Here is a 23,113-nt window from a genome sequence, read left to right on the forward strand (position 1 = left end):
TTTTCATTTATGTATGTAATTTACAGAATACTGTAAGTCAGTGGTTCCCAAACCTGTCCTGGGGCTCCCCAGCAAGTCAGGCTTTCAGAAGATCCATAATGAATACTCACGAGAGAGATTTGCATGCAGTGGAGACAGTGCGTGCAGATCTCTCTCATACACATTCATTGTGCATATCCTGAAAACCTGACCAGCTGAGGAGCTCCCAGGAGAAGTTTGGGAACCACTGCTGTAGTTTACAGTTATGCATGACTCTGCTGTATTTAGGTGCCTGCACTTAGGAAAGCTCTTTAACTGGTACAATTGCAGGTGCCGAAATGTTAGGAGTAATGATACTGGGTTACACTAGTTTTCTACAGAGGAACCTAGATGTTTATGTTCCATTACAGAATAGGCTATTACCATGTAGCCTTGGTGCATCTAAACAGAGATGCCCAGTTATACGTTGCCTCCTATGAGAGTTATTCTATAACTGTGTGCCTATATATAGGCGCCCAGAAGGCACCCAATCAGCACGTATTCTACAAAGAAAAGTAGGCAGCTACTTTTCTTTGTGGCAGAGCTTATCAAACCTTTTTTTGGTCGCAACCCATGGTTGCAGCCCCATGATACTGCGACACTATCGAGCCATGCCAAAATGACACTTCAATGTACTTCTGAGCCTTTCCTGCATGGTTAAATCACTTTCAATATTCACCCCTACATTTTTAAGCATAACACTTATAAGCTCCTAAATTAAGATGAATTTTCAGTTGAAAACTTAAGCTCCTAAGTTTGATTTAAAATAGCTCACAAATTTAGGGAGCCTAACTTAGGAGCTCGGCTTTTTTTTAAATATTGGGCTCAGTACTATCAATTAGCCAATCAAGTTAGAGCATTAGCATGCAAATAACTGCAAATTTGGGTCAGATCCCATTTTAAAAATTCCAACCTTACGCTTTATAGCCCTCAGTCAAAAGCATACTGTAATACAGCAAGAATAACTGTACCAAAAAAGTAGTTGGAGTAAAATCTAACCTGTAAACAGCAAGATCCAGAATTAGCTGGTTGTGCTCTTCATCATCTGTCAAAATGAAATCCAGCCTAGTAATAAATATAAAGAATAATAAAATATGGAAAAAAAGAAATATATATAGTAGGGTCTCAAAATCAGAGCATCTCTGCTGTTCCAAATACTACCACATATTGAAACCAAAATACAGCTGAGGGCAATGTTCTTCACATATAAAGTAGTGTATTCAGGCTACTGCCATTAACCTTAGGTCTAGTCTCTCTCTCTCCTCCCCCCAACCCACATTAGCCCAGTATCTCTGTTCTCTTCACCAACCTCCCAAATCAGCATCTCTCCCCCTCCCCCTGTTCCAGGTCTCTCTCTCTCTCTCTTCCCCTTCCCTCTGCTTCTCCAGCATCTTTCTCCCCGGTCCAGTCTCTCTCTCTTTACTCCAACAACTCCCCCAGTCCAGCATTTCCCCTAGTCTCGCACCATCCCCTTTGCTCCAGGTGTCTCTCTCTCTCTTCCTTCCTTTTGCTTCCCCCACCCCCTGGCAACATTTCTCACCTCCCCTCCTTCTGCTTCTCTTCCTCATCCAAACTCCCTCCCTCTCTTTTTGCTCCAGATCTCTTATTTTCCCCTCAGTTCCCTTTCCAGAAGTTCTTCCCTCTGGGGTGCTCAGCCTCTTTACTCTCTCCTCTCTCCCCCTTTGCAGGCCTGGCATTTCTCTACCCTCCTCTGGGCCTGGTATCTTTTTACCCTCCCCCCAACCCGCAAGGGCCCGGCATCTCTCTGCCGCAACCCTCCAACCCAGAAAGGCACAGCATCTCTCCGCCCCCCCCCCCCCCAAGGTCCTCAAAACAAGTGCAGATCACTGGCAGCGACAGTGATTGAGACAGATTGCCTCTGTCCAGCCCCTCATGGGCCTTTTCTGGGTCGCATCCCACCTCTATAATGAGGATGGTTTGCAGCCCAGGAAAGGTCCAGGTGGGTCAGGCAGAGGTAGTCTGCCTCGTTCACTGTCACTGCCGGCGACCTACATGCATGCTTTGAGGACCATGAGAGGGGTAAAAGATATCAAGCCGCAAAGGGAAGAGGAGCTGGAGAGACATCAGAGCTGTGGGCACGAGAGGGGTGTTAGCAGGTGGCTAAGAAAGGGAGGGAAGGACGGTTTATCACCGCAGGCAGCTCCTACTATCGGGTGGCCCTGGGCATTTTGCCGGACTCACTCAATGGTAGCTACGCCACTGGTACACAGAATATCTGCCCTGACCTCATTCTGCTTGTGAGTCAAGGACCATTGCCTCCAACTGAACCATTGTCCAATGTGACTAGTACTGCAATTCTCTTTACCACAGAACAAGGGAACAATATAAAGGTATCTTAAACTGGTGAGGCAAATTCCAGGACATAGCTATATAGTACTATGTTCAAGAACCCTCGATCTAAAGTGATTTTTGTTCACTACTGGTAAAAAAAAAAAAAAAAACCCAACAACAACAACAAAAAAACCTTCCAAGATGCCCCCCCACCAATCCCTAAGAAGAGGAGCCAAGATATGGAGATACTGGTTTCACTGGGAGAAATGGCCTATCAAGAAACCTGTATCACCCTCCCTTCCACTATCTAAAGAGTCCCGGAGCAGTAAATTGCTGGAGCTTGGGCGAAGAAAAAAAGCTATTCTGACCTTTATCTATCCAGGTAGCTGTTTGAATATTGTTGCCAACTGATTAGCGTTGCTAATAAGTGATTCCTAGATATTCAGTGCTGACTGCTATCAGGATACAGGTGCTGAATATCCAGTTGTTTTTTTTACCCACTGCGGCTGGAGTTTAAAAAAAAAATGTGGGATGAATATCAGCCCCTAACTTTCCTTTCCAAGATCTCCCAAATGAGTTTACTGAGGACAGCTTAAGTGGGATTTAGAGGTGGTGTCGCTGCCCAGTAATGAAACCACAGCAGTCTGTGGAATGCTTAGCAGCCAAAGCCACCATCTTGGTCAACTCTGGTACAAATCACAGAGAGGCTCTGCATTTTCCTCTGCCGGCTGTTTGACCTCAGGTGACTGCTTATAAGCATGAAAAGAATCTGTGCTCTAGAACCCAACCATATACTCTTTTCCTCCAAGCTCATTCCAGCATCATCAAACCACATGCAGCCTTCTACCACATGCCATCTGCACTGTTGCCCCTACTTCAACTGAGAGACCATACCTGCTGCTGCAAGGGTTTTAACAGGGGATGGGGTCAGACTCTTGCAGTTTGTCAGCAAAGCTCAGGGGTTAAAGAACAGCCATGCTGTGCACTTTTTTTTTTTTTTTTTTGTCTCTGCTTGTACATCTGAGCTGCTGTTAGCTCCTAAGAGGAAGGGGAGCCCAAAGCAGTGTGAATATCAATGGAAGACATAGCCTGTGCCGACAAGTGATGATAGGGGCAGGCCAAAGATGCTGCTGGGAGTCTCTAGCCACACACATACACAGTTGGTCCACATGGGATGGTCATTTATCACATATTAGCACAGATGCAACACTTATTCTACATGACAGGACAGCTTTGTTCAGGAATGGCAGTCTTCTTTCCACACAGGAACAGCTACCTAAAAGGGATCCTAAAACTGCGGACCTTTCTTACAGCTCAACAGATTATACCACCTGGCTTACCATCTAATAACATAATCAAAGACACACACACATAATATGAATTTTGCCACATGGGATAGACAGTGACAAAGACTCAAGACCAGGGAGATATCACCCAACTAGTCAAATTCAAGAAATATAATACTGACAAAGCACTGCGTAACTTCAGTACAATTTCTCTTCTTGGTACTTTCCCTTCCCAATCTCTTTCACCATCTGAAACCACTGTATTCCAGGAACACATTGCCCACCTTCTGCTTTCATCATCTCACCATCTCTTTTGTCTTCTCCCTTCTTCTCAGCTCTCAACCTTCAACATTTCCTTCCTTTCATTCAACCATCTCCATTCTGTCTGAGTACATCTCGTCTTCATCGCCATCATCATGCCTCTCCTACTCTTCTCCATACTCTCTTGCGCCTTCTCCTGCTCTCCGCTGGGGATAACAATCCCTATCACGGTCCTCCACATCAGTTTCCATCCTATTCATGCAGGTAACACAGTGATGTCTCCAATCTAATTTCTGTTCCTCTTTTCTCCCCTTCCTCTCTGCCTTTCTCACGTGCTCTGTGGAATGCCCACTCTGTCTGCAACAAACTTTCCTACATCCATGACCTCCTCTCTCGTACTCTCCATCTGCTTGCCCTAAGACTTGGCTTTGCCCTGAAGACTCTGCTTCAGCTGCGGCCCTGTGTCATGGACTTTACCTTTCTCCCATACTCCTTGCCCGGTTGGCCGCGGAGGTGGTGTCAGGCTACTACTCTCACCTTCTTGTAGATTTCAGCCTCTACTTCCACCTCAGTCTCACTGCTTTTCTTCCTTCGAAGTCTACTCCATCCATCTATTCACTCTTCTACCTCTACGAGTAGCAGTCATTTATCGATCCCCTGATAAGTCCCTTTCTTCCTTTCTCACTGACTGACTCCCGGCTTTCCTTCTTTCTTGAACCTTCATCTCCTTCCCTTATTCTTGGGGATTTTAACATTCATGCTAATGATCCCTCTGACTCTTATGCTTCTCAGTTTCTCACTTTAACATCCTCTTTCAATCTTCAACTGTGCTCCACTACCCCTACTCACCAGAATGGCCACCGCCTTGATCTTATCTTCTTCTCCAACTGCTCACTCTCCAGTTTCTGACTCCTCAGCTCTTCCCCTCTCTGACCATCACCTGATAACACCATTCCCCCCCCCCCCCCAGTCCCATCCAATCTTCACCAATACATTTAAGAATCTTCAGGCTATTGACTCTTCTACTCTGTCCTCCAGTGTTTCAAACCTCTTTTCAACCACTATGTTATCCAATGAGGCTGTCTCTTCCTATAAATACTAGCCTCTCCTCTGCTCTGAATACTCTCACTCCTCCCATTCCCCATTCTGTAAGGCGTAGCAAACCCCAGCCTTGGCTGACCTCTAGAATCCGCTACCTACATTCCTGTGTTCGATATGCTGAATGCCTTTAATCCCATGCCAACTTCATACATTTCAAATTCTTGCTGACCTCCTTCCAGTCTGCTCTTCCACTTGCCAAACATAACTACTACATCCAGTTGACCAACTCCCTTGGCTCAAACCATCGACGTCTCTTTGCCACATTGAACTCGCTCCTGAAAGTGCCTTCACCTCCTACTCCCCCCTTCACTTTCTACCCAGACTCTGGCTGAGTTCTTCCATGATAAGGTTCACAAGATTAACCTCAAACAAGTCACCTCCACCTCTCCTTCCCTCAGTCCATTCTCTCAACCCTCCTTCAACCCGCCTCTTTTTCTTCCTTTTCTGAAATCACAGAAGAGGAAACTGCACATTTAATTTCCTCCTCCAAACTGACTATCTGTTCCTCTGATCCTATTCCCACCCATCTACTTAGCACTATCTCTCCTACTGTCATCCCTTCTATCTGTCATATCCTCAATCTTCCACTTTCCACTGCGACTGTTCCTGATGCCTTCAAACAAGCCATAGTTACACTACACCTCAAAAAACCTTCATTGGTCCTTACCTGTCCTTCCAACGATCGTCTCATCTCCCTCCTCCTTTTCCTATCCAAGATACTTTTAGATTTGCTGTTCACCACCACTGTCTTGACTTTCTTTCATTTCAAGCTATTCTTGATACATTTCAATCTGGCTTTCACCCTCTTCATGCAACTGAAACAGCCCTTAAGCCTCCAATGAACCATCCCTGCCCAGATTCAAAGGTCTCTATTCTATCCTCATCCTTCTCAATCTATCTGCTTATTCTATCCTCATCCTTCTCAATCTATCTGCTGCTTTTGACACTGTTGATCACTGCCTACTCTTTGATATGCTGTCCTCACTTGGGTTTCAGGGCTTTTCTGGTTTTCTTCTCTCTTCCTTCTCACTTTTAGTGTATACTCTGGTGGATCCTCCTCCACTTCTATCCCACTATCAGTTGGTGTATCTCAGGGCTCTGTCTTGGGACATCTTTTTTTCTCCCATCTATACTTCTTCTCTTGGTGTTCTGATCTCATCCCATGGTTTTCAGTATCACCTTTATGCTGATGAATCCCAGATCTACTTCTCCAAACCAGACATTTCATCAGGAATCCAGGCCCAAGTATCAGCCTGCCTGTCTGAAAATGCTGCCTGGATGTCTCACCACCATCTGAAACTAAACATGACCAAGCTTCTCATCTTTCCCCCTAAACTCATCTCCCCTCTTCCCCCATTCTATATCTCTGTGGATAGCACTCTCATCCTCCCTGTCTCATCAGCTTATAACCTTGGGGTTTTCTGTGACTCTTCTCTCTGCACATTTCCAACAGACTGCTAAAACCTGTTGTTTCTTTCTCTATATCACCACCAAAATTTGTCCTTTCCTTTCTGAGCACACTACCAAAACCTTACCCACACTCTTTATCACCTCACGCATAGACTATTGCAACTTGCTTCTCACAGGTCTCCCATTAAGCCATCTCTCTCCCTTTCAATCTGTTCAAACTTCTGCTGCACGACTTATATTCCATCAGTATCACTATGCTCATATTAGCCCTCTCCTCAAGTCAATTCATTGTCTCCCTATCCGTTTCCGCATACAGTTATTGACTTACAAGTGTATTCACGCTGCAGCTCCTCAGTACTTCTCCATTCTTATATCTCCCTACACTCCTCTTCAGGAACTCAATTCACGGGGTAAATCTCTCTTATCTGTACCCTTCTCCTCCTCTGCCAACTCCAGACTCCTTTCCTTTTATCTTGCTGCACCATATACCTGGAACAGACTTCCTGAGCCGGTACATCAAGCTCCATCTCTGGCCGTCTTCAAATCTAGGCTGAAAGCCCACCTTTTTGATGCTGCTTTTAACTCCTAACCTCTACTCACTTGTACAGTACCCATATCTGTTTTATCATTCCCACTTGATTGTCTGTCCTGATTAGATTGTAAGCTCTTTCGAGCAAAAACTGTCTCTTAATGTTCAAGTGTTCAGCACTGCGTATGTCTAGTAGCGCTATAGAAATGATAAGTAGTAGTAGTAGAGGCTACACATTCTAATGGGGAAACCCAAAGGTGAGCCAAGAACTTGTGGAGTGGGCTTTGCCATTCAAACATCTTTGATATGTAATTTGGACAAACGTCCAAAAAAAATCAGTGACAGATTAACGTTCATCTGCCTAAATATCTCCAAAGTTAGGCAAGCCACACATTAGAATCTAAGCCTCTATCACAACTCACACTAATGAAAGCAAGGGATGCCTTCTATGGGGAGATGGACAGAACCCTAACGGACATATCCTATAATGAGAAAAGACTCATAGAAAATGAGGGGTAAAGGAAGTCTTTCCAGAGGTTGGAACTGTGCCCGTTCCCTACCGCTGCTGATCTGGCTTTCCTATAATCAGTATGAGCCACTACAACACCAAAGTGGTGTCATTCTGGCATAGCAGTTCAACACTTCTTCAGCAGGCCAGCACTGTGCAAGCTCCACAGGACCAACTGCCAGCTTACCCAACATGGCTGTATAACAGTCAGATGGGCAGACTATATGGTGGCAATTTTATAAGTGGGCGCCTCATTGTAGACTCCCTGATGCTGAGTGGTGAGACTGCATTCTATGGCGGCATTTGGGCGTACCGCAACATCGATGCAATTTACATTTAGACACCAGCAGTGACACCAACCATTAACCTGGTGTAACTGTGTCACGTAAATGCGGCAAAGGTGAATCTAACATAGGCATAACTGGAGCTCTGATCATGTCCCTCCCGCATTCCACATCTGAACGCTATAGTACTTATGCACTCCCTTATAGAATAGCACTTATGATACTAAAGCACGTGTGCTACTTTTTTTGTGCATATGCACATAACCACAGGCGAACAGTTACAGAACTGCCCTTCACATGCTATACATCTGCAAAATTCAACATGGGGCCTGAAACAAAGAATATGTGAATACAACTGTGTATTACATAGTTAGTTCATTTTATTAAGGATTTTCAAATCTATTTAATTTTAAAATCATATCATCCCCCTTAAGCCCTATAAATGTTATTCGTCATTCGCCATATGGTACTTATTACATACTTAGGCTCATTTACATTCAGAACTCGTCCTTCAGCAGTGATTAAAGTCCTAGGTGACTTCGGTTTATTTTTGAAATCCCTAAAAATAAAGAACAGATTAAGGGCATGAAATGAACCAACTTTCTTTGTGTAATATAATCAACTAGTACGGGCAAGTACAAATTGTTTATAAGAAATATCAAACCAAGAGAATTCCAGGATGAGAAGAGAAACACAAAATAACATTCAAGATAGACAGAAAAGTTTTCTCAGAAATCTGTTTTTAAGAATAAAAAATACTTTGTTTTCAACATATGCAAAAGACACCATTAAAGCCTTGGTGTTGTAGCATTCAAAGTGACAAAACTTTTAAAATGTATAGTGGAAAGCACAGAATTGCCTGGTGAAGGTCTTGTGGGACGAGTATAACAGTCATCCACATTTAAACGGCACAAACATGTACATCACCAGAATACTGCCATATATGTATCAAAATTTCACCTATGTGCTATTCTGTGACTATGTATGTATCTTCAATAGCACATTGCAGGTAGGCTTTCACATGGGCAGCACCTCAGCAGAGAGTGGGCAGGGCACATACTTACATTCATTCATTTATTTATTTATTTTAATTATAACCTGCACAATCTATAATGCTCTACGCAGCTTAAAATTAAAATATGCACATTAAATCAAACAAAAACAAACAGAAATACAAATCTCATCAAACATCATCATATAAGCTGTCTCCTTCTTTAAAGAGACATTTATCACTGGATGCTCCAATATAATCAGTTTAACTATCATCAGCAATGACTTAGTCACCATATGTGTCCCGAAACAATAGTTTTTAATTCTCGCTTAAATTGATCAACAGCTGTTTTAGATCTTATAGTCACAGGTAGCTCATTCCATAATTTTGGTCCCCATACCTTAAAAATTGACATACAATATTCATCTAATTTGATAAATGATGGCACATTCAAAAGGTTTACGTTGGAGGACCTCTAAGCTCTAGAAGGTTGATACATATGCAGTTGATGCAATCAAGGGAGAAACCAGGCTACTCCATACTTTAAATACTAGCAACAAATTTTTAAACAGAATTCTGTGTTTAAGGGGAAGCTAATGAAGTTTCTAAAATTGGTGAAATGTGTGTATCCGAAAAGAACTCGAGCTAAGGCATTTTGAGTCACCTGTAAAGCCTTTAGGAGACCTCCATGCAAACCCATTAAAAGACCATTACAATAATCAAAGTATGGCATAATTATAATCTGAATGGCTAACCAATATAAAATTAGCAAAATTAGCTTCAACCTAAAAAACACTTGTTTATTTTCTGCACTTGGGCCTTCATAGTAAGTTTAGAGTCCAACATAACACCTAAATTATGACCAGTGTTCACAATCGTAATTGACACATTATTAATAACAAAATACAGAGGATCACCACCACGTGAAAAGCTAGATAGTATTAAAATCTGAGTTTTTGCCATGTTAAGTTCTAAATGATTACCTCACAGCCATTGATTTATGGCATTCAAACAAATAGTAAGTACCTTGAAAGTTTCATCAACTGAATTACCAATTTCTAACAGAAACTGAATATCATCCACATACAGTTTAAATTTGAACTGCAAGCAGTTTATCAATCTGCAAAGGGGTAACTGAAAAAATATTAAACAGCATAGCAGACAACGCTGACCCCTGACGGACCCTTACATAGTAACATAGTAACATAGTAGATGACGGCAGAAAAAGACCTGCACGGTCCATCTAGTCTGCCCACGATAAACTCATATGTGTATACCTTACCTTGATTTGTACCTGTCTTTTTCAGGGCATTGGCCGTATAAGTCTGTCCAGCAGTATTTCCCGCCTCCCAACCACCAGTCCCGCCTCCCATCACCGGCTCTGGCACAGACCCCGTATAAGTCTGCCCTCCCCTATCCTAGCCTCTCAACCACCAACCCCTCTTCCCCCCGCCACCCAATTTCAGCTAAGCTTCTGTGGATCCATTCCTTCTGCACAGGATTCCTTTATGCCTATCCCACGCATGTTTGAATTCCGTTACCGTTTTCATGTCCACCACCTCCCGCGGGAGGGCATTCCAAGCGTTCACCACCCTCTCCGTGAAGAAATACTTCCTGACATCTTTCCTGAGTCCCTTCAATCTCATTTCATGTCCTCTCGTTCTACCGCCTTCGCATCTCTGGAAAAGATTCGTTTGCGGATTAATACCTTTCAAATATTTGAACGTCTGTATCATATCACCCCTGTTCCTCCTTTCCTCCAGAGTATACATGTTCAGGTCAGCAAGTCTCTCTTCATACGACTTGGAACGCAACTCCCATACCATCCTCGTAGCTTTTCTTTGTACCGCTTCCATTTTTTTAACATCCTTCACAAGGTATGGCCTCCAAAACTGAACACAATACTCCAGGTGGGGCCTCACCAACGTCTTATACAGGGGCATTAAAACCTCCTTTCTTCTGCGGGTCACACCTCTCTCTACACAGCCTAGCAACCTTCTCGCTACGGCCACCGCCTTGTCGCACTGTTTCATCGCCTTCAGGTCCTCAGATACTATCACCCCAAGATCCCTCTCCCCGTCCGTGTCTATCAGGCTCTCCCCACCTAACACATACGCCTCCCTTGGATTTCTACTCCCTAAGTGCATCACTTTGCATTTCTTCGCATTGAATTTGATTACATTCTAGTTCTGTGGACAAACTTATAGAATACTGTAAGTTAAGCACACATCTTACAAAACTAGGCACAAACATTTATACTAGCCTAACTCGTGCTTAATCATATATGTACATGTATACCTGCTTACTCTAGTATTCTATAAAGGGAAAGTAGCCAATTATTGAATACATGAAAATTAGGAGCCCTCCTGGGGGGAATTCTATAAAACAGGTGCTAACATTTGCACTTGTTCCGCCGGATATATATCACACCTAGCGTTCAAGCCAAAATCCAAGCATTTTCTAAAGCAGCATGTATAACTTAATTGGCTTAACAAGCCAATCAGCATTTTTAACAGCACTTAACAAAAAATGACCACTAATTGGCAATAATTAGAATTTAAGCACATAACTCACTAAGGGTATTCCACAATGCAAAGTGCCTAAATTCTAATGTGCAGATCCAAAAAAGGGTGTGGTTATAGGTGGGGAAATAGGCGTTTTGTGGGCGCTCCAAAATTTAAGAGCACTGTTATAGAATATGCTCCTTGGCATGATGCCCGGCAGAACATTAGCTACTCATCTCTCTGAACCCATCTCGTCTGCATCTTATTTTTCTCCATGCTGTTTCTTGAACTTGATGTGTGTTACTTTCCATCACTCCAGCCATTCAAAACTGGCCAGTCCAAGGCTTTTAGCCAAATGATTGGCTTTCTCCATCAATAGGGGACCACTGACAGGAAGCTGATGGATTCTTGCTTGTGAAAACCAGCAAAGAAGAGCTTCTTCCACAGCTGCTTTTCCTATTCTCTTGAATTTCTTTCAGGATTGGTGTTGTTTTGCAGAATACAGCTGCTAGATATTTGGAGCAGGTAGTTTGACATTGTAACACCTATTCTTAACGAATTACATTGGATGCCAATATGTCAACACATTAGATTTAAGATGTTATGTGTAGTTTTTAAATCACTTTTTGGATCAAATGCAGGACTGGTGGATTTGCTGGTTATTCCCTCTTCTAGGATAAATCTCTGGAATTGAATGTAAAAAATTTTAGGTTTATTATTTATACAATATCCCTTGAACATGTTTTTTCGTAGAAGTTAAATTATTACTGATCTTTATTAGGTTTAGTTTATCTCTGTGGTTGGTTTTATGTTTATTTGACTTTTATCTCATGTTTGAGATATCGTTTGCAATAGTAAAAAAAAATTTATATTTTTGTATTGTCTCTTTACGTGACCATACGTCATTGTTTGTTTTACATTCTTTATGTTTTTTGATTTGTATAGACTCCTGATGCAGGCCAATATGGCCGAAACACAGCTGTGTCGAGTCCCTTTCTCCCTGCTACAGTTTGGCTAATAAAGTTGATTCTTCATTTTTACATCCAAAGTGTCGTCTTTTTTATGTAAATTTTTGATTTTGATAGATTCATCTTTTAAATACATATCTTATGATTAATTTTAAATGTTGACGTTTTTTATATATATATTTTTTATTTTTATATTTTTTTGCTTTTTGCTTTTGTTGGTCATCTTTGCTGTTTTGTTTCTTTTTGATTTCCTTGCGAAGACTGGTTTCTTCTGTTTTTTTGTACTATCCAAGTACTCTCCACCATATCCCAGGCAATGGAAGTGATTGGAGACTGTGTAAGTCCACCTAGGCAGAGGAACACTGAGATCCCACGGTAAACAGGCAAGCAGTAAAAAAAGAGTAGGAAAATAACCAGGCACAAACAAGAAGACTTCTAAGGATGGTAAGACATTTATTGGTGAAGACTCAACACACTACTGTGTTTCGGCAGTTAGCCTGCTTCAGGAGTCTTCATATAGTGTATGTTAAATCACCAAGGGGTAAATGATGATGATGGGTTGGGGTGGTTAGTGGGAGGGGGGTATAGTTGGGAGGGATTGTTATTTTATTTATTTATTTCTGCATTTGTATCCCACATTTTCCCACCTATAGGTAGGTTCAATGTGGCTTACAGGAGTCTGAAGTAAATAGGTTACAGTTTTTGTAAAACAAATAACTTGGTTAACAGTTAGTGTAGGATTAGGTTACAGTTTATATAGTAAATGAGATTAACAGTAGTCTTGAGTAAGACAGGCTTTATGTGAATATAGATGCCTCAAAAAAGATATAGTGGAATTAGAAAAGGTGCAGAGAAGGTTGATGAAAATGATAAAGGGGATGGGACGACTTCCCTATGAGGAAAAGCTGAAGCGTCTAGGGCTCTTCAGCTTGGAGAAAAGACGGCTGAGGGGAGATATGATAGAGGTTTATAAAATAATGAGTGGAGTGGAATGGGTAGACATGAATCGTTTGTTTACTCTTTCCAAAAATACTTGGACTAGGGGGCATGCGATGACACTACAAAATAGTAAATTTAATATGAATCAGAGAAAAGTTTTCTTCACTCAACGTGTAATTAAACTCTGGAATTTGTTGGCAGAGAATGTGGTAAATGCGGTTAGCTTAGCGGGGTTTAAAAAGGTCTGGACGGCTTCCTAAAGGAAAAGTCCATAGACCATTATTAAATTGACTTGGAGAAAATCCACTGCTTATTTCTGGGATAAGCAGCATAAAATGTATTCAACTTTTTTGGGATCTTACCAGGTATTTGTGACCTGGATTGGCGACTGTTGGAAACAGGATGCTGGGCTTGATGGACCTTTGGTCTGTCCCAGTGTGGCATTACTTATGTACTTATAAGTGTCTGGGATGAATTTGGTGACGGGGCTTAGTTCTGTTCTGTCCATTGTCGTGTTTATGTAATGCTGAATCGGTATTCTGGTAGGTTAGGTTGGTTCAGCAGGGAGGAATTTTCTGAAAAAATGGGCTTTCAGGTGTTTTCAGAAGTTTAGGTAGTTGTTCTTGAGTTTTAGGTCTTTTGGTAATGTGTTCCAGAGCTTGGTGCAAACATATGAGAATCCAGATGCGTATGCCGATTTGTATTTAATGCTTTTACAACTAGGGAAGTGGAAGGTAAGGTAAGACCTTGCTAACTTAGTTGCATTTTGGTTTTGTAGATCTATTAGGCTGGTCTTGTAACCCGGTGAGAAGTCAAAAATTATTCTGTAGGCCAGAGAGCAAATCTTGAAGGATGTGCGTGCCTTGATTGGTAGTCAGTGCAGTTTTTGGAGAAGGGGTTTGGCGCTTTTTAATCGTTTCTTTTTTTCTTCAGAAAATGAGTGTAGCTGCTGTATTTTGTGCTGTCTGCAGTTTCTTTAATATTTGTTCTTTGCGTTCTGCATAGATTCCACTGCAGTAATCTATATGGGCTAGAACCATGGTTTGGATTATGTTGCGGAAAACATCTCTTGGGAAGTATTGCTTCATACATTTAAGTTTCCACATTGTGTGGAACATTTTCTTTGTAGTGGCTTTAGTCTGGTTTTCGAGTGGTAAGTCACGATCTATGGTGATTCCTAGAATCTTCAGATTGTCTGAGATTGGGAGAAATGATCCCAAAGCGTGGATGGTTGTGTAACGTTCAATATTGTGTGGGGATGAGAGTATAAGTGTCTCGTATCGAATACTGTGAGCCCTTGGGTCCTGCTGGAGGCAGAGAAACCACTGGCCTCCAAAGGACAGCCGGACAACCCCTAACTTCACCCACGGCGACCACCGTTCACTGGGAGTTGAGCCCCCAGCTGCAGGCGGCCAACGGGACTTCAGGAACCACAGGAGTCGGCGGACTGGCCTGACGAGAGGCAGGAGCAAGCAGAGATGGTCAGGAACAAGCAGTAGTCAGGGCTGGCAGCAAACAAGGATAATCAGGAACAAGCAGTAGTCAGGGCTGGCAGCAAACAAGGATAATCAGGAACAAGCAGTAAAGTCCAGAACCAGGAATACAGACAACAGATCCACGCACACTGCAACTACCCTGGAACAGAGTAGTAGCCGAAGCACAGAAGGGCTGAAGGGAGGGCTTTAAATAGGGATGCGATCAGAGTCAACCATACTCAGCTGTATCTAACATGGCTGCCCCCATAGGAGATCCTCCCAAGACCAAATATGGAGTTCCTTCCTGTTCTCGTTACTACAAGATGGCTGCCCTCTCCTGAGCTAGCCAAGATGGCTGCTGCCTTGCTCCAAGTCGGATGACGGCTGCTGGACTAGGAAAACCGAAACATGGTTGATTCCTCTGAGTTAACCAAGATGGCCGTGGTCTTGCTCCAAGCTAGATAATGGCTGCCAGGCTTAGGAAACCGAACCAAACCTTCCTAAGCCTGATCCTCCTGCCTTTCTGGCCGGTCCCAGTCTGGGGGAGTGCTGAACAGGTGAGGAACCTGACAATAAGGCAGTGTGATTTTTTCCTGTTCAATTTCAGCTTGAAGGCTGAAGCCCAAGATTGCATGATTTTTATGCTGTTCATCATACTGAAAGCGATTTCCACTGGGTTATTTTTGAAAGGAAATAGATTGTTATGTTGTCAGAATAGATGAAGGGATTGATGCCTTCTTTGGATAGGGACCTGGCCAAAGGGACCATCATTAGGCTGAACAGAATAGGTGAGAGTGGTGAGCCCTGTGGGACTTTGCATTCCATTTTCGAAGGTGTAAAGATTACGGAGTTTGACTTTACTTGGTAAGACCTCGAGATCAGGAAGCCCTTGAACCATATAAGTGTTTTCCCTCCAATTCCTAACTTATCAAGAATTCTTTGAAGGATTTGGTGGTCCACCATGTCAAATTGGAGTAGTAGGATGCTTTTGCCTATTGAGATTTCATGTTTGAATTTGGCCAGAAGTGTAATCAGCACTGTTTCAGTGCTATGGTGGGGTCTGAAGCCTGACTGGGATTTGTGTAATATGGAGTATTTATTGATGTATTCCGTTAGTAGTTTGGCCGCTATACTTTCCATCATCTTGGTCATTAGTGGTATGGATGCAAGTGGGCTGTAGTTTTAGATATTGTTGGTGTTTTACTTGGTGTCTTAAGGGATGAGTGTCAGCAGAATGTTACCTTCCTAGGTTGGGAATGGTCCTATATGGAACATAAAGTTTAGGTGGGTTGTGAGTTCTTCAATGAAATGATTAGGGGGTGCTTTCACAATGTAGTTGGGGCATGTATCTAGTAAGCAGTGAGCAGAAGAGAACTTTAATTGAGCTACTGTCTCAGAAGAAAGCTGGGTGAAAGATGTCCAAGTCCTATCCGCTGGTGTTTCCTCAGGGGGATGATCTAGTTTGTCTATAACAGTTTCAAGGTTGGTAACTTCCTGAGGTAGATTTTCTCGTAGCTTGATGATTTTCTCTTCGAAATATCTGTCTAGTTCAATTGTTGGTGGGGTACCTTTGTTCATCGTTATCACTGTTTTGGTGTCAAGTAGGTTGTTTACTGTATTGTATCATTTCCTTGTGTCTTTATAGTAAGGACCTATTTGCTCTTTGTATAATTTGCTTGTTGCTTGCAAAATTTTGCATTTGTACCTCGTCTGTGTTTCCTTCCGTTTTCCTACTGTAGATTCATTTTTATTTTTTCTCCAAGCTCGATCTTGTCTTCTACAATGGGTTTTTAGTTTTTTCAGTTCCTCATTATACCACAGGATTGAATTGCGTTTTTGTGAGGTTTTGGTTCGTATGGGTGCTATTTTGTCTAGGATGTTAGTGCACCTTTTGTCCCATTCTGAGAAGAATTCTGTGGAGTTGGTTGGTGTTGACCACTGATTTTAGTACATGGAGAGCCAGAATGACGATATGTCAAATTTTCCTCTTTTTATTTGTATGAGGTTTAGCTTTGTGTCTGGCAAATTCACATTTTCCAATAAAGGGTCATATTTAGTCTAAAGTGGTCAGACCAGGGGGATTCTGTCCATATTTGGTTCTTTATGAGAAGTTCTGGTCTATTGAGAGTTTGTATGCTAGTAGATCTAGTGCACTACCTTTTACATGGGTTGGGTTCACTGGTGGCCATTGGAATTCCCATAGTTGAAGAAATTTATTGAATTCTCTTGTGCTGTGTGTTGATCTTCTAGATGTAGGTTTATGTCTCCTATTAAGTAGAGAGGTGCGGTAGCCAGGATATCAATGAAATGCTTTGATATCCCCATGCATACCCCCACCCTCCAACTCTGTCAGACTGTCAAAGTAATGCTTTGATGTTTCTCTTATATATACTATCTGCTACCACATTTGCTTATTTCCGATCTGACGAAGAAGGGCAACTTCGAAAGCTAATCAAGAAATGTATTAAGTTATGTCCAATAAAAAAGGTATCATCTTATCCGACATTGCTGCCTGGATGTCCAACCGCCACTTGAAACTGAACATGGCCAAGACCGAGCTTATTGTCTTCCCTCCCAAACCCACTTCTCCTCTCCCTCCACTCTCTATCTCAGTTGATAACACCCGCATCGTCCCCGTCTCATCTGCCCGCAACCTTGGAGTCATTTTCGACTCCTCCCTCTCCTTCTCTGCGCATATCCAGCAGATAGCCAAGACCTGTCGCTTCTTCCTCTATAACATTAGCAAAATTCGCCCTTTCCTCTCTGAGCACACCTGTTATGATTCTGCCGGTTTGGCTGAGGGGGAGGGGGGGACGTCTCTTCTGATTGGCTGCCAGGGGTTGTGCTGATGTCAGGGGATAGTACTTTAGCCTGCAGCTGAAGAGTTTCTCTGCTTTTGCGTTACTTACGCTTGTGGTAACTGGAAAGCCTGATAGTTTTCTCTCAGAACGTGCTCTAGGTTCTGACACGGATCTGTGTTGTGTTAGAGTATTCTTTTCCTTCCCTCTGGGTTAGCTGCTGCTGTGTGTGTGTGCGTAGCTCTGTAATCAGGGTCAGCTGCTCCTTTGTTTAGTGGGGGGCTGGGCATTGCTCAGCCTCCCGGCTCTGGGCTGAGTGAGAGCGTTCTCCTTTGTTTGTTTGTTTTAAGGATTTCTCTTCCCAGTGTCCTGGCCTGCTGGCTCAGTGAGTTTAACCCTTTGTGTACTGTGTGTATTGTATTCCTGCCTCTGCCAGTGTGTTTGTTCTATGGGCCCTGTGTTCTCTCTGATTGTTTGTTGATTTATGGAACTCTCTCTCTGCTGGCTCTACAAGCATAACCCTTTGTGTTCTGTGTGCCTCTGTCTACAGTGGGTTTAAGGCAAAGGCTTTCTGCCTTCCTTTTGTGTCTGGTTCCTCTGGCTTCTGCCTGGGGCTTCCTACCCTGGTGGGGGGGTTGCTGTGTTAGTTCCCCTGTCCTGCGCTAGTCCCCTGGATGGGCGTGGCCCGCTCTGGTTCTTAGTTTCCCCCTCTGCCCTATTGCTGGTGTTCAGCGCGTGTCTGGCATCTTGGGGCCCGGGGGGCCCTCTGGGTTCTTTCACCCCTCCCTGTGTGTGATTGGGTTCCAGTTCAGCCGTGAGGCTCGCACGAGTGGCTCTGTGTACGTGGGTTCCGGTTCGGCCGCGAGGCTCGCCTGTATGCCTATTTCCCTTCCTCCTGAGGGACTGTGGGGAGGGGTAGCTTAGGGGGTATTGTGTAGCTGGGGTGTGCGGTGGTGGGTCGGTCTCCCCTTGGCCTGGGTCAGCACCCTGCTGGCCTCGGCCAGGGCCCAAGGGCTCACACGACCAACCCAACGGATTACACCACCACCCGAACTCTCATCCACTCTCTCATTACCTCTCGCCTTGACTACTGCAACCTACTCCTCACTGGCCTCCCACTTTGCCATCTATCCCCCCTTCAGTCCATTCAGAACTCTGCCGCACGCCTTATCTTCCGCCTGGACCGATATACTCGTATCATCCCTCTCCTCAAGTCACTTCACTGGCTTCTGATCAGGTACCGCATACAGTTCAAGCTTCTCCTATTAACCTACAAATGCACTCGATCTACAGCCCCTCCTTACCTCTCTACCCTCATCTCCCCTTACGTTCCTACCTGTAACCTCCGCTCTCAAGACAAATCCCTCCTTTCAGTACCCTTCTCCACCACTGCCAACTCCAGGCTCCACCCGTTCTGCCTCGCCCATGCCTGGAATAAACTCCCTGAGCCCATACGCCAGGCCCCCTCCCTACCCATCTTCAAAGCCTTGCTCAAAGCCCACCTCTTCAATGTCGCCTTCGGCACCTAACCACCATACCTCTATTAAGGAAATCTAGACTGCTCCAACTTGACATTTCGCCCATTAGATTGTAAGCTCTTTTGAGCAGGGACTGCCCTTTTTGTTAAACTGTACAGCGCTGCGTAACCCTAGTAGCGCTCTAGAAATGTTAAGTAGTATTTTCTTTTCCATGTTTTATTTTGTTTGATTTCTATTGTCTCCTATTAGTATCACGTTTGGGTTTGCTCCGCATGTGTTAGAGATAAAATCCATAAGATTTGTCTAGGATGCTCTTCAGTTTCCTGGGGGTCTATAGAATATGATGCAATATAAGTGGTCAAGCAGAGATTTGTCTTCTATTATGATTGAGGCGATTTCAAGTTGAGGTGTTATGGATTTGGCAATGATTTCAGTCATGAAGAATTTGTAGATTAGTGCAATACACCCTCCCTTTTTCCCTTTTCTGGTTCAGTGTAGAATTTTATAGCCTGGAGGGCAGAGGTCCGAGATTATGGGATCTTCGTTATTGTGGATCCATGTTTCATTTGTTTGATGCTCTTTATTACCTGGAAAGTGGTTACACCACACCCTAGTTCTCCTACCTTGGGGGAAATGAGAGGATAACTCCTTAGAGGTATTATATTGCCCCTGAAGCAACCATCCTGGGTTAAACGTGGCTGTGTAGGGCATCTTTTTACCTGCACTCTACAATAAAGACTTGTAAATTCATCTTCCACCCTGTCTGCTTCTTAGTCTTCCAACTTACCTTTAAACCTCCTGGTGGTCTAGTGGCTGTTCAGGGCAATAGTGATCCCCAGTTGCTCTTGCCCCCGCCAGTTCCGCAGCCAAAATGGCTGCCAGGACTTCCTGCAGCAGCCTTGCAAGACTGCAGTAGGAAGGTTCTAGCAGCTGTGTTGCGATTGGAAATGGCATAGGCAAGACTCCTGTTTATGCTGTTTCCAATCTCAACATGGCTGCCCAGACCTCCTGCAGCAGTCTCGTGAGGCTGTCGCAAGAAGTCCTGGCAGCCATTCTGGTTGCGAAACTGGCAAGGGCATGAGGAACTGGGGGGTCACTCTTGCCCTGAAGAGCCACTAGACCACCAGGAGGCTGCCACAAGAAGTCCTGGCAGCCATTCTGGTTGCGAAACTGGGGGGTCACTCTTGCCCTGAAGAGCCACTAGACCACCAGGATATTTAAAGGTAGGCCTGGGGAAGGCCTTCGGGTGATGAGTGGTGGGTGGGTGGAGGGAGGGGAACTCCGTGATCGAGTGGTGGGTGGGAAGAGGGAGGGGAACTCCGAGTGATCGCAAGGAGAGCGGGCAGAGGGAGGGGAACTCTGAGTGATCGTGAGAAGAGCGGGCAGAGGGAGGGGACGCTGAGAGTGAGCATGAGGAGAGCAGGCAGAGGGCAGGGATGCCAGGCAGAGGAAGGGGAACTCCAAGTGATCGTGAGGAGAGCGGGCAGATGGAGAACTTCGAGTGAGCGCGAGGAAAGTGGGCAGAGGGTGGGGACAACGAAAGTAAGCACGAGGAGAGTGGGCAGAGGGAGGGGATGCTGAGAGTGTTCGCGAGGGGAGCGGACAGGGGCACCCCAAGTGATCATGAGGGGAGCAGGTATGGGGCAGAGGCACTCCGAGTGATCGCAAGGGAAGCAGGTATGGGGCACCAAGAGTGATCGCGAGGGGAGCGGGTAGGGGGCAGCAAGAGTGATCGTGGTGGAAGGGGGGTTCTGTTTCATTTTCAGTTTCAGCCAAAATTGAACTGCAAATTTTGATTGTTGGTTCGATTTCAATTGAAACCGAGAATTCCGGTTATGGTCGCCCTCTAGGGGGAACTGACTAGGGGCAGGGGGAGCTCAGTGCACAGATATTTCTGAAGGGTACTGGCCTCTTTTAATATGTGGCCCAAGAATGGCCCAATGATCCTGGGTAGTGAAATAATGCTGCTTGTGATATGGCTTGCAAGCAGAATTATTTCTTACAATGGCAGTCAGCAACCAGCCGTGCTGAGATATTCCAGGTTGGTAACTTCCATGATAAATTTAGGTACAGTAAAAGCCTGCCTTGTACCGCACCTTGATAACTTTCCACCACCTCAAGTATTTAATGTTTAATAAACCTTGATATATTGCATATTCCAAAGTACAAAGATCTATACAGTGTACAATATAACATATAATAAAAGGAAAAGAAACGCCATTAAATATAGAACAGGGTAAGAACATTCATCCAAGAGATATAATAATATATCAAGTTACTATAGTCCAGGAACCAACTCATGGCTGCTAAGAAACTTAACTAAAAAGCCTGTTGATAATGATGGGTTTTGTGAAAGGACCTAAATTTTGGAAGAGATTCTTCACTACGAATATGACCAGGAATGTTCTTCCAAAACTTGGGAGCAAGGTAAAAACAGGAAGATTGACGTGTAGATTCATAGTGAGTTTGCCTAAGGTTAGGAAAGACTAATCGGTTAGCATCAAGCAAACAGAAATTACACAATGGTGTGTACTTGATGTAATGGGTTTATGTTTATATTGCTGATATCTGATGAATTAACTTTATTTCTGTACACCACTTTGAACCTGCAAGCGATTTGGTGGTCAACAAATGCTAGATTAGATTAGGGGGCCCTTTTACTAAGCCGAGTAGGCGCATACACACATCCTATGCACGTCAATTTTGAACTGCCGCCCAGCTATCGCATGGCACGGGTGGTAATTTCATTTTTTACGCCTGTCCACTAGGCGCGCTGGAAAATTTGTGGCATGCGGTGCTAACAGTAATCGGCATTGTACGTGCGTAGACCATTACTGCCAGGTTAACACTTAAGACTTTACCGCTAGGTCAATGGGTGGCGGTAAAGTCTCAGGCCCAAAATGGATGCACGCCAATTTTTATTTTGTTGCACGTCCATTTTCGGGCAAAAAAAAGGCATTTTTAGCAGGTGCACTGAAAAATGGACCTGCGCGTGTCCCATACACGCGTCTACATCAGCAAAGGCCATATTTTGGCGCACCTTAGTAAAAGGACCCCTAGATTTATTATTGTTCATGACAGACACCACTATCCTCAAACATATTATATACACGCAATTTGATTTTTAATTTTAAAAAAGCAACATTAACAGATAATAATGGGAGCCATTCAGTAACAGTGTGTGCTAATGGCATTAGCCCACATTATTTGCCTCACGGCCCATTTTATTTAATGTGTCCTGCACAAATAATGCACAATAGCAGCGTTAGCACATGCTAACTTAATAAAATACAAACGATGTAAGTTCAAAATACATAAGACAAAGAAAAAGGAAAATAAAGATCATATATGGGGGCCCTTTTACAGAGCAGCGGTAAGCTTACTGCTTGCTCTTCAGGGTCTACCACCTGCCCAACTTGGGGAAAAGAAAACCACTGGAAACAGCTTGCATGGTGGTAACCGGGCATTCCCATGTGCAGCCCAGTTACCCTTATCGCCATCTTAAGGGGTGGTGGTAAGGGCTCCCTGCCACATGGCCACGCTGTAAGAGTTCTCTTAACACATGGACATGCGTGTCTGGGGGCTTTTTACCCACTGCGGTAAAAAGATCCCTGGCGCGCGGGAAAAACGCAGGGCCCTTTTTCCTGCAGCTTGGTAAATGGACCCCATAGGTAGACCCATATTTCTTTTAGATTAGGAAATCTGTAAGACCTTGTACCTTTTATCTTCTTTGCTTTTGCGTTTTTCTTCTATATATCTGTGAGTTTCTATTCTAGACTCAGGAGTATAGAAGGTAGGCTCCTCCCAGAAGTCTTGATTCTCATCAGTTTCTGATTCTGTCTCTTCTTCTTTGTATTGTTCTGCATTTATCTGCTGGTTTTCTTTGTTCTCCAAAGAACCAGGACTAGAAACAGAAGATATGCATTGAAGATTTAAAAGGAGCGAGACCTACAACACAATTTGATACCAAGTATTTCAACACTTTTTCATAGGAAAGTTTATTATTAATATTTAGAGATGTGCATTAGGTTTGTATTTTTTGTTTGAAAATTTTATGCACATAAACAATGTACACTACAAAGCCTTTTTACTAAAATGCAATAAGTTTTGTAACGTACCCCATGTTTAACACAAAAATTACCATGAAGAAGTGCAAAGCCTTACTGGATTATGAATATGTTGATTTGTCCATTCATTTATACATTCATCATTTTTTTATGCTTTATTGATTTGAATCTATGTTGTTTTTACAGTTTTGCAACCCCTGATGC

At 43.6% G+C, this 23,113-nt stretch overlaps 1 protein-coding gene across 3 annotated transcripts in view; it reads right to left on the reverse strand.

Moving 5' to 3' along the window:
* LRRC6 (leucine rich repeat containing 6) overlaps positions 1 to 23,113 on the reverse strand; it is a 98,473-nt gene that overhangs the window by 29,770 nt on the left and 45,590 nt on the right. For all 3 annotated transcript variants that reach the window (XM_030219300.1, XM_030219284.1, XM_030219293.1), the window contains 3 exons: positions 22,561 to 22,746; positions 8,171 to 8,248; positions 1,018 to 1,083 (listed from right to left, as the gene is read on the reverse strand). In XM_030219300.1, coding sequence (XP_030075160.1) covers positions 1,018 to 1,083; positions 8,171 to 8,248; positions 22,561 to 22,746 — 330 coding nt within the window. The remainder of the gene's footprint in view (positions 1 to 1,017; positions 1,084 to 8,170; positions 8,249 to 22,560; positions 22,747 to 23,113) is intronic.

This window comes from Microcaecilia unicolor, chromosome 1 (assembly GCF_901765095.1).
Source record: "Microcaecilia unicolor chromosome 1, aMicUni1.1, whole genome shotgun sequence".
In the NCBI taxonomy this organism is placed as follows: Eukaryota; Metazoa; Chordata; class Amphibia; order Gymnophiona; family Siphonopidae; genus Microcaecilia; species Microcaecilia unicolor.